The following is a 20,871-nucleotide window of genomic DNA, read 5'->3' as shown; positions in this document are numbered from 1 at the left end:
GCTACTATATTCAGTGCCACCGTCTGCTACATCAGTATTGTATTGTTTATTGATAATAATATGATAACAGTTCCTATAGTCCACATTATAGAGAAATGATATCGAACAGCGTAGCCAACTTAGCTCCTAGGACAAAAATCTATATTCCATATTATAATCACAAAAAACCGCATTGTAGATAAATAGATATAATTCAAATTCACAATTTAAAGTTTAAACTTACTCAATGGTTTAAACTGTTCAAAGTATGGAAAAGAATAGATAATTAAATTGATAGATTTAAATGTTTATCTCGTTGGTGGCAATTTAGTATAAAGATAAACACATATTTATATCATCATTCATCTATTCTGTGCTGAGAGCCTAAAACGAGTAAAATCGCTGTTTCATTAAACTGTAAATTAATTGCTTTTATAGCTTAGTCACTAAGCTAGAAATTTATAGAAATACATAGAAAAATAGAAAAATAACTATACATGGAATAAATAATAAATATATTTGGTGTTAAAAAAAGAAATTTACAATTTTTATTTGTAAATTATTATTTTAATAAATTTATGTTATTAATCAAATGAAAATTCGATAAATTACTTTTATGGTTAATTGGCTAAATAATTATTGTTTCATAATCTTCCAATTTGATATATAATGTATAATAGTATAATGTTAAATTGTAATCCCCTTCCATCTCATGGACATAACTAAAATTTTGTCCCCCCTTGAGAATTTTTCTATGGGCGCCTTTGGCTTAGTGGCTGAAAGTATAAAACACCTCAACCCTCTAAAAAAAAAAATAATTGTTTTAATTTCATTTTAGATGTTTTATATTTTAAATGATTATAAGTATTGAAAAAATACATTTTTAACACGCTTACCCAAAAGTTGTTTTCAATACCGGATGAAGCGTTAGAAAGTTCATCTGTTTCGAGTCATTGAAAAATTGGTATTCAAATTAAAAACAAATAACCATTAGGTAAATATGAACGTATTTACATGCTGATAAAGTTTATTTAATATACCTAAATTGTAGCTTTAAAATTGTAGACGGGACATCTTCGTGCTTTTCTATAAAATAGTTACCTAAGGCGAATCTAGTTGCCGATAACGACATGGACAATTCATTATAATTTTTTTAGTATCAATGGAGATTGAAAGTATTTTCGAAGATTACAGAAACGTGATAAAAAGTGATATGTATGGTTCGTCCAAGAAGGACAGAATACTATTGAATGAAATCACAGTTAAATTATTTTATTACATATTTTACCATACTGTTCATAATACCACTTCGATTATTGTTTCCATATACTCATTAGTGATTTACAATTAACACTAGTAATATTTTCGTAACTTTTAATTATAATTTTCATACTGTATATAATTTGTTGATAAAATATAGGTAAATTAAGTAAATTAATTACATTTCAATGTATATACATAGGTAAGTAACCTATGTTGACGTAGCCGAGATTTTAAAATGAGAGGAGGGGGCCAAAGCCAAAATATAAGGTACCAAAACAAAAATACTTTGAACTACTCTCAATAAGACATCGAAATAACTTCGAAATACAAATATTATCAACTTATCTATGTTATGTATTTAACAAACGTTTAAAATAAACTACATAAATATGTAAATACGTTGATACAGCCAAAAGAGGAGGAATGCCCCCCCCATGACTATGCTACTATATGTGGTTATGTGTAATATGTATATAATTTAAAGAAATACGTGATTTTTCAAGAGAATGATTTTAAAATTTAAAATTATATTTGTTATTCCAAAATTTTTGTAGATACCTACACGTTATGAATACTTGAAATTTATTTTAGTGTTTTACATTTTGCATAAAAATACAAATTTAATGTGCACCATTCCTGAAGCTAACTAAAAAAACCATGTTTTTAACTTTTTTCTATAATTTCTATACAATAATGAAGTGTATAACCAGTAACAATATTTAGTGAAATAATTATTTAAAATTTGTGGAACCAAAAGAATTACTTGATTTCATCTGATTAAATAATTATTTACACTATATTTTTACATGTTATTAAAGAGAACGCGATAATAATATGTTTTTATTTTAATCAATTATGGTTGATTGTATTTGTTCACAAAAAATAATATAAATGTTACTTAATAAATTACAAATAGTAGTTATTTTAGTTATTTTTTTAAGATTATTTTGGAAGGTTTCATGGAAATTAGTTTATGGTTATATACAGTGGCGTAACTACATGGTTGCATAGGTGTGTATTGCACCGGGGCCCGGGGCCCGGGGCCTAGACGCTCCAAAAGGGGGCCCTAGAATTTTAATATTTTGTTTAAAATATATTAAAATTTTATATTTTGTTAATAATTTTAAACTATTTTATAATAAATATACTACGATAAAACCATAAACTTTTATATTACGAAGAGTATAAAAATACATATTATTATATCATTTATTTCATGTATAAGTATAATTTAATTAATTATGATATATTTTATGAATTATAAATATTATAATACATAATATAATTATACATTTTATATATACGTATAATTGTCTAATTTTATTCATATAATGATTTTTAGGGGCCATAAAATAATATTGCACATGGGCTAGAATTTTATAGTTACGCCACTGGTTATATAATATATATGATCAAAAAGTTTTGTATATTTTTGATTCCGACAAAAAATTACATCAATGATACATTAAAAGTTATTTTATTAAAAAAAAAAAAAACATATAAAATAAAATAAAATAGAAAATTTGCAAATACGTATTGTAAAATTAACTAAAAATGTATAGTTGCACCTAATCCAGGAAACTAAAAATATAACATTGCAGTAGGAACAACAAATCAAAAATATTTATTAATGATCAACGTAAAAAATATACATTCAAATAGCCAATAGATTGAACTATAATTCAATATTTGTTTTGAACAATAATTTTAATTACTCTGAAAGATTAATTACTGATTGATTACATATATTGGATTAAGACTTACCTAATATAAAAATATAGGAAATTTAAAGTACAAGATAATATTTCAAATATAATGCAAAAGCTTAAAATGTTTCATTGAACAATTTACATTAATATTTTAGTCAGTACATCATTGTATCAATATAGTTCTTTTATTTTCATTTCTACATGCCATTCTTTTACATGTTTGGATTGAAGATTATTTATGATATTTCTAAAAATAAAAATCCATATTATTCCGTAAATTGTACATATGATAGTTTCTATATAAAAACCATCGATATAAACTTCACAGGTTCCACCAAACAAACTGCACATTTCCTATAGATATATAGACGAATAATTAAACTTAACAATATTTGCTTGATTTATTTATTTTACTGTTTTACCTTCTGATTATTTGACAAACAAATTTGTCTAGGACCGTTTGAACATCGTTTAAAAGATAGAAATTCAATAAGCCATAAAGATCCAGTTTTGCTCCACGCATCTCCTAAATTAGATATAGTTGCCAACAGAGTCATATTTGTACCTCCGATTTTTGGATCACTTATGCTTGCATAAAATGCCATTGATGTTAATTTCATAACATTCACACTCAACTAAAATGAAAATAAACGTGGTATCTATGACTTAATGAGTTAACAAAAACAGTAGAACAGTTAAACATTTGTTAAAAATTCAGTGAAATAAGACATCTATTCATATGTTTGACACGGGGTATAAACAGCTATAAAAGAACAAAAATATAAATTTGTAAAAAAATTAAAAACAAAAATAATTAAATCAATATTAGTAGTCGAAAATCAGAATATTAAAAATATGATTATATTCATTATAATATGAAAACCATACAGCTATAAAGTTAAGTATTATTGAAACTATGAGATACATTTTTAAATATTTTAATTGTGTACCTATTCAATTATTAGGTATTTAATTAACTATCGGAAAAGGATAAAAACTATCAAACGATTAATAGACAACCATAAACTAAAAATTTTAAAGTGAATATATTTATTACCTGTTGTAAACTATACATTAACACTAAAAATATTCTGTACGTCATAAGTAATGATCCAGTCTGAACCAAAAAATAAGGTGTTAAGCTTGCGATAAGTGTTAAAATTACACCGAATAATAATCTAAAAAATAATATAAAGTGTTAAACATACAAATTATGTAGTAAAAATAATAAAATTATGGTGATAATTTTACCGGTAGGGTATAGTATTGAAATAATTTATTAATGGTTTTTCTTTCGATGTAAATTTTGCAACAAAAAATGGTAAGCATAAATTTAAAGGTATAATTAACAAATCCATAGAATTAATTTCGTCTTTGGTGATTCCACAATTTATAAGTTTCAATTTAAACGCGGCATCGACTGAACAAAAACTCATCTAAATTAATTTAAATGTTGTAGATATAAGTATACTGTTTAATATTTTAGTAAAAAATACACTTACTTTAATAGTAAATAATATAATTGCAAACTTTTTGATACTTGGTAATTTCATTATACTGAAAAGTAACATATACGTTTTGACAATGCTAAGATTAACGGCATTAAATTCTGTTAAACAATCTTTTTCATATTTAAGTATGGCTACCAACGTGGTAACGACTATATAAATAATTCCCCAAAAATAAAAATATCCTAAACAAAATATTATTATTAAAAAAAAATACATTTATATTTTATGTAAGTGTATAATAAAATTATTTAATATAGAGTAAAATAATATATGTATATATAGGTTAAAGATAGATGTATTGAAATTCGGAGCGTATAATATAAATTATACTCACAAATTTATTTATAAGAAAATGTGTAAGAGTGAATGGCTAATAATTATATTATTTTATAATTTGTTTTAAATTCTAAGGTTACCCGTGACTCGCCACACTATTATCTTTACTCGAGAACTATATAATGTATTAATATAAAATAATTATAAACTTAGCTACACTTATAGCTATTATGTAATTATATCACTTATTACTAAAAAATAAAAATAAAATCATTGATACATTATATGGATGATACTTGAATAATTTATTATGTACCTACATTATTTTTGTTAATGATGTGTGGTTTGCGAATTAAAAACTAAAAAAGTATATTTTGTAACTAATTTTCTGGTGCAGCAAGAAGTTTTTTTGAATTTACATTTTAGGAAAGTATGACGTACACTCAAAACATTATTATTATATACCTAGGTTACCTTGTAAAGTAATAACTGCACCGTTTGGTAGAAACGATTTCGATATCAATAAAACCGACAAATTATAACCCAAAAATATTCCGAAGATTTGTCCAGCATTATTACACATTGAAGCGTAACTAATATTTTGCCTACAACATAATGAATTAATAATATTTAATACTCATTTATTAATAAACAACTTTTATTTTTTTTCCAATAATGATAAATACAAACTTTTTTAACATGGTTAATGCCCAACCATCTACAACAATATCTTGAGTGGCAGCAAGGAAATTTAAAATAAAAAATATTAATGTTAAAGCATTAATATTTAGTTTATTTTCATTATTTAACCATTCGTTTATATAATAACCCGTAATGAAGAAAAATATGCCTATAAAATAATCAAAACACATGATTAAAAATGTTTAGGTACCATTTCAATTGTACCTATTTTGTTTTGACTTTTTAAATGATATGTTATTTCAAAAATTTATTTATACCTAAGAAATACTGAACTGGAATTAACCATGATTTTCGACGGCCTAATTTTCGTAAAAACAAAGAATCAACTAATGGCGCCCACAAAAGCTTCAAACTGAATGGCCATATTGCCAAACTAAATTTAGCCTATATAAATAGTATAAAATATGTTATTATTATTTTATCTTTTAAGTTGTAAGATTTTTTTTTAGTAAATCATCTATTATTTTACTTACTTGTTCTTTAAATGATGATCGATGCATGTTTTGTATAATAATAGGTATTGCTAAGGATAAACCTAATGGTACTCCTTGTAAGGTATACAACACCAATAGTACAAAAATATTACGCTTATCTCCTTTCGAATCCGTTTTAATGGGAGTGTCATGTTTTTCGATTAAAGATTCAATATGAGTAGTCTCAATCATCTTCAATTATGTTTCACAACTGTCAGTTGTTATGTATAAGTATCTGAAATAACAGTAAAAAAATTAAAACCTAATGCATTGTTATTAAAACTATGAAATCTCAATTTATATTAATTAACACTTATATTTTATTTATATATATTATATATATATTATAGACTATAGTATAGAATATGGTATAAAATGTATAATTAATAAAAGATGCATCAGTAACACAAAACTTTAATATGTAGGTTATATTATATTGTATTATACATTAGTTTAGTTCAGTATTAGTCGGTTTAAGTATATTCTCAAACATCTTACTAATTTATTAGCACTGGTAAGTTGTAATTTCAAAATAGTGTCAAGCCGAATAGCAAAGCCATTATTATAATATAATCAGTGAATAAAAGAATGTTTTAAATCATCCGCAACACTAAAGTTTCCTTTTGAAACAAATTGTGTTAAAATATACATAAATATGTACTAAAAACATGATAAAAATATTTATAAAAATTATTACCAATAATTCCCTAACTATCATTTAATGAAATTAAAGCATCTTTTAATTTTAAAGTAAATTAAGTGAGAAAACCTGAGCCACTTTTTATGTATAGCTAAATCATTTTTCTTAGACTTACTTCAAATAATATAATATTTTTAATAAATATTAAATATACTTCTTCAAGATATCAAAGACAAAAATCACTGATTATATAAAGTTAAAATTATCAGCGCGTGATATAACGGAGGAGTATCTAATTACTTTCATTTAATACATCATAAAGCATGTATTTTTCGTGTTTATAGTTAAAACATACAATAACATTATGCTTTATATACCAACTAAAAATATACAAAATAAAAAAATATATAATAGGTATCAAAGTAGAGTTATGTTTTAATTAATAAGAAAATATGTATAACACGAGTATTTTAGATCTACCATATTAAAAGAGGATTGTTTGAATTTTCAATATATGTTTATATAACGTTAATTAAAAAAATATACAAATAACTCCTAATCTAACCTTAACATAACTTTGCAATTGAATTTTTAGTTTTTTAATAAAACAAAATTTATTTAAGAATTGAAAACAAATATAATAGATACAAATTTCAATAAACAATTTTAGACTATTTGGAAAAAAAAGAAAGATGCCAATTCGAAATTCTCAAGTGAAAAATATATAATATTTTTATTTTACTATATTAAACATATTAATCGAAAAAAATATATATAATATTATATAGCCACGAAGTTTTTTGGAGACACTTTAAAACGATATAACGTTAAAAACTACGAGCACAACACTAATTAAACACTCTAGAGCCTTGAAAAATATGTTAACCAAAATGTTGTTAACAAATTTCCTTCGATAACTCTATTAATCTTATCATAACAACGCCAAATATTTATTATTAAAATTATTATATTTTGCATAGTTGTTAAGGTATGTAAAATCATTTACCACACGTTTAATCAGTGGGTATTACTAGATTTATCAATTTTTGTCCTATTGCCGTACCATGAACATTAATAGGTATAAATAGATATGTAATTCTAGACTTATTGAGTGTATTCAGCAGATTTGCACAATTCTTATTTTCTTTCCTATAATTTCACAAACTTCCATGATTGATTTTCGCTCCCTCTATATTAATTTTATATATATTTTTACTCATAATTTTATTAAAATAAATGACCAACTTGGTAACTGTGGTTAATTTAGCAATTTATTTCACCGTTATAAAAGAGTAAGATACGTGTTGAATATCTCACCCAATAATAAATTTCAAACTAAATTATATGTATCTAGTCATATAGAATGAAATTACTCACCAAAAAAGTAAATAGATTAATTAATATGAGTTGATTTTACATCTTTCCATAAACGTCCATATACTGAAATATAATAAATGGTTAATATCGATTTGGAGTTATGACAAACAATTCATTTTCATTTCATATAAAATATATCTATTATTTACCAATATTACAATCAAAATCACATTAATTTTTCAATCAATTACGGCTTTATCTGTTATATAAAAACTGTTTAATTTATTTTATGTACGGCTGACTATCACTTCCTACAAGATCTATAAAAATATGTAGAATATATAAAATTAGTAAACAAAATTTTCAATACTAACTAGATAATAAATAAAAAACGTATTTGTACACATGAAAATATATATAATAATTAACAACTATCATATTTTAATAATTTATATTATGTATAAAGTCCGATTAAAAAAAACAATGATGGGTTTTATTTTATTAAGTGTAAATGAAAAACGATTCTAAACAAATGAAATGAATAGGTAAGATTCTATTTCTAAAGATGATTTCTCTTGTATTATATTTAAAATTCATACTATTTTAAGCAATAATAGTTATTGAAAATTTCATTCTGTGTATAGAAAATAATAAAATACATAATGCTAAAAGTTTAAATCATTTGTACGCAAAAAAAAAAATAATTAAAAAAAAATGATTATATTTTGTTAAAATATCTAATTTTATCAAAATTTTAATTTCAAAATAAATGCATTTAAAAAAAATATAACTATATTTATATGTTTTCAATATTTTTAAATTGCTGTTATAACAAAAGCGACCTTCACAAATTGATATTACATTTTAAGCATTATAAAATAATAACAATATAATTTTACATTTTACTACAACGTAGTTTACAAATGTTGTACATTTTCATGTTTTTTTTTTTATCATTTAAAACTTTACCGGGCGCAACACGATTGTGCACTTTTTACCTTTTTATATTTGAAAAAATTTAACACGATTACGCACAAAATTAATTAAATTTTATATTGTTGGCTTCAATAGTTATAGTTTAAAATCTGAACTAGCTACTAGGTGTTTGGTCAAAACAATTTTTTGCATTTGGATTTTTACCCTCAAAGATATAGAAGATGCTTTTGCTTATTTAATTGAAAATGGCCCAACTGATAATTTTAAATTCACTAATTATATACTGAACAATTGTATGTCATCTGATGCAGCATTTCTACTAATATTATGGGCAACTGAATCTTTAACAGATGCAAGAAATTAAAATTAATTAGATAAAAGATTCACAACCGTGTTGTATTTTTTTCAAATATAAAAAGGTAAGAAGTACGCATTCGTGTTGCACCAGTTAAACTAACTCATGAGGAATTTTGAATTATTTTTTTCAATCTTTTTTTTATCAAAAAACAAAACGTGAAGTACCTATCAACATAAATTAAAGAAGTAGAAAATATTAAATGCAATCTATTTATAGTTCAAAAAGAGCCACGTTTATCCTAGGACTTCATTATCCTTATTATTTAAAAAATGCATATAATTTCCTACCTAAGACTTTAACTAGTTCTTTTTGAAACCACCCTCAGTACTGAAAACTAAAATAAATGTCTCCATAAGGAAACAATAATCACGTGATAATAAACAAAAAAACTATCCACCACCGATCAGAATCTTAAGAATGTACATTTGTAAATAATTATATTTTTAGATTGAAATCAATAAAATCTAAAAAAACAATGTATGTCTTTTTTATGTCCAAGGGTACACTTTTTATATTCATAGAAGAAAAAAAATGCTTCGATTTTAAATTGGATTATGTTGTTTGTAGAAGATCGAATCTAGTTAATCTAAATAATATGTACAATATTTATATATTTTTTTAGTTTATTGTAATTCAAAAAATATTAACTTAAAATAATTGAAAATTTTTCTGAATGTTTATATTAAAATTTATTGTAAAATTTTTAAAATATTTTAACTTTTTTTGAGCTATTTATAAACATTTTATGATATTTTTATAAGCAATTAAAGTTCAATTTTTTTTTTTTTACGAAATACATTAGAAACACGAAAATGTGCGACTTATTTTAAAGATAAAAATGTTTTAAACAAAAAATTTGAAAATGCAATAGGTACAATGATTCTCATAAGTACTTCATAATGAAACTAAAAATCTAAAACTTAAAAGATATTTAAACACAATTTTTTTTTTTTTAAGACACAAAGTTAAAATTTTGATGAAATGAGATATCTAAACACAAAACAATTTAAGTTATTTAGCTGTATCTATTTCAAATATATTATTTATTGGAGCTTCAAGTTGTTATATATAATATTATTAATAATTATTATATTTTATAAATCCTATGACTTTTCAAAATATTTAGATTAATGTTATGCTATTGCGTTTTTTTATACATTTGCACTCTGTTTTATTGTAAGTTGGTATTAACTCAAAAGTTAATAAAAATATTATATAATATAAATATATATACTAATGGTTAATTATACTATTATAAAAATTAATAATTTAATAAATGCTATGTTTTAAATTAAAAGCAAAATATTAATTTCTAATAGCAATATTATAGCGATATCATATTTCATGAAATATACTCAGAAATATAAACAAATATATACTTAAGCAGGGCTCATAACTTATAGCTCTAAATATTATTATTATTAGCGCAATAATATTTTCTTAAAAAAATTCATATTAACACTGAAATATGCATGAATACTAAAATATGCTAAAAATACTAAAAATTATCTTGTTAAAAAAAAAATAGTAATAAAAATTAAGTTTTTTATGATATTTTAAAGATATATTTATCTTTAAAGTTTCATTAATTATTAAATGTTTATATATAAGTTTTCAAAATGAAATTATTTGCGGTTATTACTGGGTAAAGTCTTGTACATTGAGAAATATCGCTCGATGTCTACTGACGTGATTGGTGACGAGAAAACTTGTTGAGAAATCTGCAGAAAGTCGGAAACCAGATATAAGTTCCATGTTCATATTATTACCCGATAACACATTTGAAATATTTTTTTTTAATTTTAATAACAACATTTTTGTTCACGACGTTGTTAAATTTTTTCGAAATAGCTTTTTAATTGGCCCTTGAAGAGTTTCAAATTCTTTTTCCAAAATTTTCAAATATATTTATAGTTTTAGTTACCTAATGATTAGGGTTCGGATTTGAAGGCATTATAATCAATAAAAAAAGCATAAGAAAGGTAGAATATAACTTACACAAATTAAAAGGTAATGAAAAACCCTTCAATATCAACAAATACCGCAGAAATAAAAAAAAAAAAACAGAAGCACACAAAAACGAGATTGTTAATGAAAAGATCAGGGACAGTTTCGAAAAAATAGTAAACTTCATCCAAAAGCAATTTTCTACAAACTCTGAATAAAATTTTATCCTTAAACCAACCCTTTTCCCTTTAAAGAAAGGAATAATAAATTAATTAATAAAAAAAAAAAAGAAGATATGTTATAACGATTTTCATTTTTGTATTGCAAACAACACTTATTATGTCTATGTTTAAGTTAGTTATATACTTCCATACTATAAAATTTTTTAACCACCTCCATAAATACGTATATATTAATTTATTGTAAAACAAAACATAGGTCTATGATTAAATTATCTCTATACCTTTATGTAAAAAAAAAAACAACTCATAAATAAGTACATATTAATCTGATGTAAACAACACATATTATGAAATGTCTATGTTTAAGTTATTTCTATACCTTTAATCTTTATATTATATAAGAAAAAAAAAATATTATATTATGGAAATTTTAAAATTATCAAAAATATAAAACACTATAATATTATATACTCTTAAAAATGAGGGCATTTTTTTTAAAAAACGATGGGGACTGTCGTATATGTAAACGGTCGTCAATTGTGTTTTTTTGATATAGGTAGAAATAATTTTTGCGACAGAGGAAGACTGTCGCCGAACGGACATAGTGTTTTTTTGAATTATTGTTTTCATTGTTTAATATAAAGTGTTTCCGACCAAATTAGTATATGTTTTGATTGAGTAGCCACGCAATTCTGTCGTACTCTTTGAATCCGATCTGAAACCGGTTAATTTGTGGTCGTTGGGGGTTGAAAGTCTAAACAAATAAGATAGCAATATCGACTTTTGAGAGCCATCTGAAACCGGTTAATTTGTGGTCTTTTGGTGACTCAGTTGTTGGTAGAGGTATATCATCAAAAGGTGGGTATATGACAATCGATATTACTAAAATTGTCCTCTACTTCCTTACACGTAATATGGACCATTTAAAAATAAAATTATTTCAATAAATTAGTAGCTTTTATCATATAGCTAGCATGTCGCAGAGCTCTCCTCTCGCCCCGTACCGATTCTAAGAAGAACAGGTAAACATGATATTAATATTCAAGACTATTTAAACCGTACTTACTTCTTATAATTAAGAAAAAATGTGTTTTGAAGGCTAACGTATTGAAACAAACTCAAAAAGTTAAAATAGCATTTAAACTTCAAAACATGAAAAAATAAGCAATATAAAATTTCGTACACAGCTTCTTGATTTTCCAAAAAAAATTATAACTCACGTGGACATCTCCACGGCACCTCAAATAAAAAAAAAAAACAACATAGGTACAACATACAACTGCTAGAAATTATGAGCTCTGCTTATGAGTATTTGCTCAGAACCGTATTTCATAAAAAATGATTAATCATTGAATTTGAATTAAATACATTACAGTTTAATGAAGATATACTCGACCTGGGCAACCACCTATTGATTTGCTCACTCGACATTTTTTAAGCTGACTTAGTTACATGCAAATATACAAAGAATGTTAGTTGTCACCCAACCAATTTAAAAGTGGTAAACAATATATAAACTAATTCTGTTAAAAAATATTAAATGAAAGTGAATTTTTTTTGATAAAATACCATTACTCTGCGAAATTACAAAAAATTTGCACATTCACACATATCATAAAGCAGTCTGTAATAAGTGCGAGCGTCAGTTATCGTCAATTGTTAATTCCTAGATTTTTAAATTTTTATTAACATTCACAACTTCAATATAAAAAGCTTAGTACTAGACACTAGCAATTACACAAATTGCCTCTAAAAAAAAAAAAAACGACACCACAGCACTTAACACCTTAACTTGCTCTTCTCCTTTTTTAAAAATTTAAAAACTAATTTTTATGTTTGTTATTATTTATTAACTTATGAATTAGTAAAAATATGTCAATCCTAAACTTTGATGGTGGTTCTTCCCGTTTATAGAAACAAATTAGATTTTAATTGTACTTATGTGAAAGAGATCAAAACTCAAAAGAAAAAATGTCAAATTATTCACAAAATATTCAAGAAAAACGAATATTTTTACTGCCAATGCTACTCAATCTATTTCAAAAAATAATAATTATTCATCGTATTTCAAAAATGAATAATCGTTTGAAATATTCATCAATTATTTATATTAGTATTTACTTAATATAAAACACTACATTATTTTCATATTACCTATTTTTGCTTTTTTTGTGTTATTTAAAGTTGTTTGATTTATTCTAGTTTATTTTGAAATTATGCATTACCTATACAATTATTAAAATTGTTGTTTATTATTAAAGAAGCTTAAAAATTAAACTTAAGATCCCTTTTAAAGCTGTATTATAGAAACTTAAAAATCTCAAAAAGAAAAAGACGCATGCATAATTAAATTTTTAACCCTGGTGTAAATATATTAAAACTCTAATTTTGAATGTTGGATATTTAATACTTATTATATATTTGCGCAGTGTCTATGAATTTTGTGAAAATCAAAGGAAATAAACGATAAGACATCTATGTATCGTCAAGTATCCTAAATTATCCTATATATTTTTTATCTATTTTAATCTACTCGTTTTTCATGCTATAAATTGTAAAACTAACTCACTCAATTTGAAAAATGAATAAAGATTCAATTTTGGACAACATGCTGATGATATGTCAAACGATGTCTACCAATATCGATTAGAGAACAATATTTACAATCGGTTCGACGGAAATAAACGAATATAAATAACTGTAGCGTAAATATAAAGGTATAAAGTAGAAAAAAAGAAAATCCATTTTTACGTGGTAACAAAATGAAAATAAAATACTTAAACGTGATGAACAATAATACAACGCATGCCGGTTTATCAATCACTTAGATAATAAAATATGATAACACACAACAACAGACTGTTCAGATAAAAGCAGCTGAAGTAATTAGTCAATTTCTTCCAAGGGATATATATACTCTGTTCCAATATTCCAAATAAGATGACTTGTGCGCAAACGACCGAATTTACGTTCGGTTTGCATCGGAGTAGATCGCTTGCCATCGCCCGCGTTGCAAAATCAGTCATCGCGTCGTGCTGCTTAGGTGCTTAGTGCTTACTGCTTAATGCCTTAATCGAAGTGTTTGCGTAAATGCGCAATGAGTGCGGACCGTTAGCGGTCCACTGTGCGCGAACGCGAGTCATCTTATTTGAAACTCTAAGGATGCGAAAACCGATGTCAAAATTGATATATTGAGAATATTCCCCCAAAAGAAACGATAAATTAATATTGATATTTAATTTTTTTTTAAATTAAAATAGTTTAATTTTGATAATTTTTTCGAATAAAATTGTAATCGAGTCAAAATATTTTTTTTTATTTGATGGCTTTTTTTTGCTGTGATTAGATCCCTTCCATGGAAAATTTCTGGATCCTCCCCTGTCATCATCTAATCAAAATATCACTACCTATCAGAACAAAAATATCGAAATTTAAATATCGATGTAAAAATATGGACATTTCGATACAGTCGATATTTTTTTCGTATCCTTATTTGAAACAGAGTATATTATAGTATATAACCATAACCTACTGTACTGTGCGTGAAAAACAATTGATATTCGGATATTCCCGCTAAAAGTTTCATAACATGATCATGATGGGCCCGGTTTTAATGAAATAAAGGGGCGATATCAAATTTATTGAAATTTAATTGTACCTAATGATAAAGTTTCTCAAATTTATGCATCACTTATTAATCTATCACAAAAAATCGAAAAAATTTAAAGAGTATGAAATTAGAGTTAAATTAATATCAAAGATTACCGAGTACAATGTTGATACAACTGGCATAAATTGATATAAACTCATATACAAGTTTGAAGAATGTATCTTTAACATTAATTATCAATAAAAATAGTTTAACACTTAGGAAATTAAATTTTATTATTTAAATAACATTTTAAAAATTTTTTTGCATACTTACCTACCTAATTAATATATATTTTATAGTATAGGTAATTATAAGTGATAATTCAATTAGTGCAATATATTATTTTAGTTATCTAGAGAGGCAATTTTTCACAGACCTACACGCGGGAAACATGTAAATATGCCCTTGGGTGATACACTATAATAACTTAGGGAGCCCTTTTTAACTAAAAATATAATTATGTTAACATTTTTTTCTTTTCTGTTCTATAGTAGCCGCTTATCAAATACGATATTTTATGATCATGTAAATAAACGAAATTAACACCAGTCACCACTATGTTTGTTTGTTTACATTTTACACGAAGCTGTTATTGGGCAGTTATTTGCAGATTAGTATAGAAGTTAAGTTACTCTATAGAAATTTAAACCATGTAGAGTAGGTAATATAGGTACCAAACCGATAAGTATTATATATTTTACCAATACATTGCAATAGTGCTTTAAATATCCAATAGTCATGCTTAAATACTTGTATTACTATTTTTAAGTATATAAATAGGGATCTATGTAACTACTTTTTGAATGTAGATAATACAATTTTTTAGTATTGTACTAATATGGTTATACTATAAGCTACTTACACTACATAGTTATTCGAATTACGAAATTACAATAATTATATATAATTCTAATTCAACATATTCAAAAGTTAGGAAGTAGTGAAAGTACTGACTACTGAAGTACCTACATGAGTACCTAATAATGAATTACAAATAAAAATCTGAAGAGGTGAAAATGCAGAATCACGTAAATATTACGGAAAATTGAAAGCTACAAATAATTTAAGACAATACGGCATATACTATAATACATTAATTAAATAATTATTTGTTTCTACAAATTTTCAGAATTTATTAAATACAATCATTCAAAGAAAAATATCCCAACTAGCAACTACACTAATCTCTACCGCTTCACTGGAACATAAGTGAGTCATCTTCAGTTTACCGAGTATACCCATAGTAAAATATATATTTATTATTTATACTAAATACAGAAAATTCTGTAAGTTATGAATGTAACCTAGTGTGTCAATATGTTCAATAAATTATCATATAACAGTTTAAAGTGTTTAAACAATATCATACAGCAGTACCTAATGAATAATATTGAAAAAATATTTAATAATTAATAAGATATCTGCATAATATAAATACACTTAAACGTCTTTAAATGTTTTAATAATCAAAATATTAATAGACTTGGTAGTGATAGGGTTTACCTGATTGGTATTTAAGTATGTGTAAAATATCAGTAGTTGAAAAAGACTTATCCGAAAAAAAATTATTTAATCATAAGCAAATAGTTTTCGTTTAAATTTCGTAATCTTTTAAATTATAAGATTTTAACTAGATTCTTAATTTTTTTTTTTTTGTCTTATTATTATTATTATTATTGATGCGTAGCCATTTAGTGACATTATAAGATTTTAAATAAGTGCGTGTGCTAAAGTATTTCCAGTTCAATTTTATTAAAAATACAGTTTTTAACTTTTAAATAGTAAAAATTTTGGTGATTGAAAAGACATTTTACAATTTTATTAAAATATAAATGTAATTTTCATAACTACTATATAAATAAATATAATATTAAAAAAAAAATAAATACAATTTGGTTTTTTTTTTAATGTATTTTAAATGTTATCATATAATTACTATTTACCCTGCATAATATACGTACGTATATTTCATATATACACGATGCACTAAAACAAAATGTCTTAAAACTTTAATTACTTTTATACTTATTTATTAAATAAACATAAAATGTTTTAAAAGTACTATAAAAATAAGTGAACTTATTCTATCATTAATCACTTTAATATAAATCAATCAATATAAATGCTTAGATACCTATTAACTATTTTAAAAAATGGTTAATTATGTATATAAATTTATAATTGCTCTAATTTTAAGAAAAAAATCTACTTACAGTCTAGATGTTTGATAAATAATTTGTTGTTATTTCATAGTCTTAACTGGGTTTTTTTTAAATAAAATTCAGTGTCACTTTTATAATTAATTTAATATCAAATCGTTTCAAACAAAGCTAACGTGCCACAACAATTTTGATATTAAATTATAAATTATGAGAAATCTACGTTGTCAATGATCGTTTCACTTTAATATGATACGGAACGAATGACGACTGTAGATAGGTATGACAAATAAACTCTGAACGAAGCACCAATTAGAAAATTGATATACACATTAAATATTTATAATATATTTTCTAGTAAAAAATTATTATCTCTGTTATTCTTGTATATTATAATTTATTATTTATAAGTTATTATAACTGAGATTATGTTGCTCGGTCATAAGACTTAAATGATCGATTAATTGCCCAGTTAAAATAGAAATAATATCACGAATTAGTTTATAGCTTACTAAAATAATTTTGTTTATGTAAATAATTATTATAATGTTACGTCAATTTATTATTTATAATAATCAAACAACTAGTAATGATAGAGTTAATTTTAATTACCCTCATTTTGTATGAACACTAATTGTTTTATACAATACGATTCATGTACGATATCATATTATTATACCATAAATGTATAAAAATTAAATTGGAATATTATATCTTGTATAAATAGTAAGTTTTAATGATGAACCCATAGGTACTTACTACACGAGGTTTTCCAGAAAAACGGGAAAATTTGAAAGTAATGTTGGCAGAACTAATTATAAAATATAAATGGGCCATGTTATTTTTTAACACAAAAACTTAACTGCCGTTTAGTAATTATAGACCAATGGGCTGGTTTACAACGTGCAGTTGTTCTTAACATATTTTACAATGATGGATAAGTACACTATAACAAGGCTGTAAGGCTGTACCCAGAACAAATTTTTGGAGGGGGGATAGATTGACGTATATGTAGATTGTAGACAAATGGGCACCACTTTAAAGACATTAATTTTATAACATGCAATTTTTTATCATTGTAGCTTTTAATGACATATGTTAAGGTAATAAGGTATATAGTTTTTTTTTTCAATAAAAAATAAATAAGTAAATATGTACATTTTTTTGCTTTTTAATAAATTATTTCATATTTTCCTGAAGATCTTGTATAATATATTCCTATACTGACTATACTAACCTACACCAGTAGGTACTTACACTTTGTTAGGTTTTTAATAAACAATACTCCTAGATTTACAAGTATTTCCAGTATCTATTGGGTATTTGGTCACTAATCTACAGAGATGGATTTAGAAGTGAGAACAAGCCCCCACATCTGGAACGAACACCACGCACATTATATACATATAATTCCACATTAATATGTACAATTATTGGCGTTTGTATTAGCCTATGTAACTAATTTTCTTTTATAATCTTGCCTGGAAAATCATAATAATTTAAACTAACTACGTAGGTATTTAAAAAAGCTATTCTTAACTAAAATAATTTATATATCAATAAATATATTATATTCATTGATCTTAAATATTTCTATAGTGATTATAATTTTGTTTAAGAATAGTTTTTTTTATTCTCTGGAATTGACATATTTGTAAATTTGTTATTAATAAATTTACTATAACAATTATTTTAAGATCAACATAATATTTGAGTCAATATAATTTTTATTTACCACCAGAGTCCATGATATCGCTTTTGTACATAGGTAGCCAATTGTTGAATTGTAACACGTCTTATACAATGGCAATGCTATACGTGCATATTGTGTTTATAACGTACTCAAATCAATATTTATAATAATAATAATAAAAGTATACATTTGCTTAAAGATTAAATTCATATTATTAAATTAATAAATAATAAAATCACTTTATTGATTACACTGATTACCAGATGCAGATGTTTCCACTTTTTTTATTATTATTTAAATCTAAGATGCTTTGGCATTGTGGACTAAAATTATCAATGTAATGTCCCCACGGCTAGTTGGATAGGAATATGTAGATATTAATTGAAAAAAGATAACAATTATTTCAATACCATTTTTTTTATTTGATTAAGTTACGTTAGTATTATTGTATAGGTATTGTACTTCTATAGGTAGTTCTATACCAGTGGTCGGCAATAGGCGGCCCGCGGGCCAAACCCGGTCTGTGAAGGAAAAATAATTGGACCACAAAAAATATTTATTTTTTTAATAATTCCGGTTTTCCACACATAATATATATTTTATCTATTTTATGATGTATTTAGAGATTACGATGGTTTTTATCGTTTATTGCTATTTACAATAATAGTTGCGATAATACAACAATTATTAACTAATATCTGAGTTTTTAGTTTTTACTGGCCCTCGAAATTTTTTTTTTGATTTTCTGGACCTCCATAGAATTTAATTGCCGACCCCTGTTCTATACATTGTTTATACTTTATAGTCAGTAAGTAGGTTTTACTGGTTTTAGGTATATCGCGTAAAATTCTGCAAGTATTAGTATTAGCCATTAAGTATACGCTGCATTTGCACATGATTGTTTTATCCTCAAGTCTACAAATGTTCATCAGAATATCGAATAATTCAATTTTACATTTAAACATCTATCTAAAAAATATGTATTGAGAAAGGTTAATTTAATCGATTATAATATTACATATAAGTATATTATAATAATACTATATATACTATATTTGCTTCTAAGTAAAGGTACTTATATCAAGTTACTAATACTTATGCAGAAATGCAGAACACACGTAAATATAAAAAACAATAGCTAACAGATATTATGGGTTAAAGATCAAATTTAAATATTTAAAAAGTAAATATTTCAAGGACACTATTAACTTTATTATATTAATTTGTTTTTCATGAATTAGTGTACCTACCTAAGAAATTCACATAGATTCCTATACAATATAATATCACAAGTCACAACATGTGTTTTTGAAAGACTGGCAAGTTTAAGGTTGTGATTTACAATTTGCTGGAACAAGTGTTGTACATATACATACTTTAATAGAGCAGGTAAATATAATAGTAAATATATAGGTGTCTTTACATTGTATTATATTATGTACTAACTATGTAGACAGGTTTAATTATATTTTAATATAAATATTTTATTTATTTGTTGTTTAATAAGTGTTACATAGTTACTATGAATATATATTTTCTAATAAATTAAAAAAATTATTAAAATAAGATCAAGGAGATCTATAATATGAAAGATTCATACCTCATACTATCCTAGTAAATATTTCAATGCTATTTAGGTATACTTATAAATTCAAAAATTATATTTAAATAAAAGTATAATTATAAGATAAATACCGATATTATATTTCTACCAAAATAGCATATAGGCTGTATGTACATGTTAAATCATATTATACTTAAATGCCTATATATTGATTACATATACAAGATGTATCAGGAAAGTATTATAACTAAAGCAGAGGACTTGTGGTTCTAAAAAGGTCAATAAATATGTAGTCTAACACCCAAAATATCTATAAAGTATTAAATTAAAGACCAGTTTTGTTTTGTTTTTTTATACTGAATTTATTTGATTTAGTAACAGCTTATTACTTTACAATGATCAAGTGTAGATAATTGATCATATTTTATGTAGTAATCTACCTATAAATAAAATTATTTTAATTAGCAATTCCAAGGTGCTTCTATAAAGGGAAACTTGTGAAAAATTGTG

General features: G+C 24.3%; 1 protein-coding gene across 7 annotated transcripts; it reads right to left on the bottom strand.

Annotated features, from left to right (window-relative positions):
- Positions 1 to 2,956: 2,956 nt before the first annotated feature.
- On the bottom strand, positions 2,957 to 17,189 carry LOC112592342 (acetyl-coenzyme A transporter 1-like). 7 transcript variants are annotated; one of them, XM_025336375.1, is made up of 12 exons: positions 17,159 to 17,182; positions 8,080 to 8,190; positions 7,931 to 7,993; positions 5,914 to 6,148; positions 5,698 to 5,824; positions 5,429 to 5,588; positions 5,213 to 5,343; positions 4,454 to 4,644; positions 4,203 to 4,387; positions 4,009 to 4,129; positions 3,374 to 3,586; positions 2,958 to 3,305 (listed from the first exon to the last, which is right to left on the bottom strand). In XM_025336375.1, the coding sequence occupies exons 4-12, from the start codon at positions 6,103 to 6,105 to the stop codon at positions 3,123 to 3,125; spliced, it is 1,503 nt and encodes a 500-aa protein (XP_025192160.1). In that variant the 5' UTR covers positions 6,106 to 6,148; positions 7,931 to 7,993; positions 8,080 to 8,190; positions 17,159 to 17,182; the 3' UTR covers positions 2,958 to 3,122. The 7 variants fall into 7 exon arrangements, with proteins under 7 accessions (XP_025192188.1, XP_025192160.1, XP_025192147.1 ...); XM_025336362.1 differs by lacking the exon at positions 17,159 to 17,182 and adding an exon at positions 13,863 to 14,057; XM_025336382.1 differs by lacking the exons at positions 8,080 to 8,190; positions 17,159 to 17,182 and adding an exon at positions 13,863 to 14,057.
- Between the last annotated feature and the right edge of the window lie 3,682 nt (positions 17,190 to 20,871).

This window comes from Melanaphis sacchari, unplaced genomic scaffold (assembly GCF_002803265.2).
Source record: "Melanaphis sacchari strain LSU unplaced genomic scaffold, SCAv2.0 Contig0_pilon_pilon, whole genome shotgun sequence".
NCBI classification, from domain to species: Eukaryota; Metazoa; Arthropoda; class Insecta; order Hemiptera; family Aphididae; genus Melanaphis; species Melanaphis sacchari.
Note: the sequence above shows the minus strand (reverse complement) of the source record. Positions and strands in the feature narration are given on the sequence as shown.

What these genes read in the sequence shown, in the direction of transcription:
- LOC112592342 (XM_025336388.1), bottom strand. Translation starts at nt 6,105, where the DNA reads ATGATTGAGACTACTCATATTGAATCTTTAATCGAAAAACATGACACT. An exon ending in GATCATCATTTAAAGAACAA is followed by an intron (nt 5,825 to 5,913) that starts GTAAGTAAAATA and finishes CTATTTATATAG; the next exon opens with GCTAAATTTAGTTTGGCAAT. An exon ending in TGCAGTTATTACTTTACAAG is followed by an intron (nt 4,645 to 5,212) that starts GTAACCTAGGTA and finishes TATTTTGTTTAG; the next exon opens with GATATTTTTATTTTTGGGGA.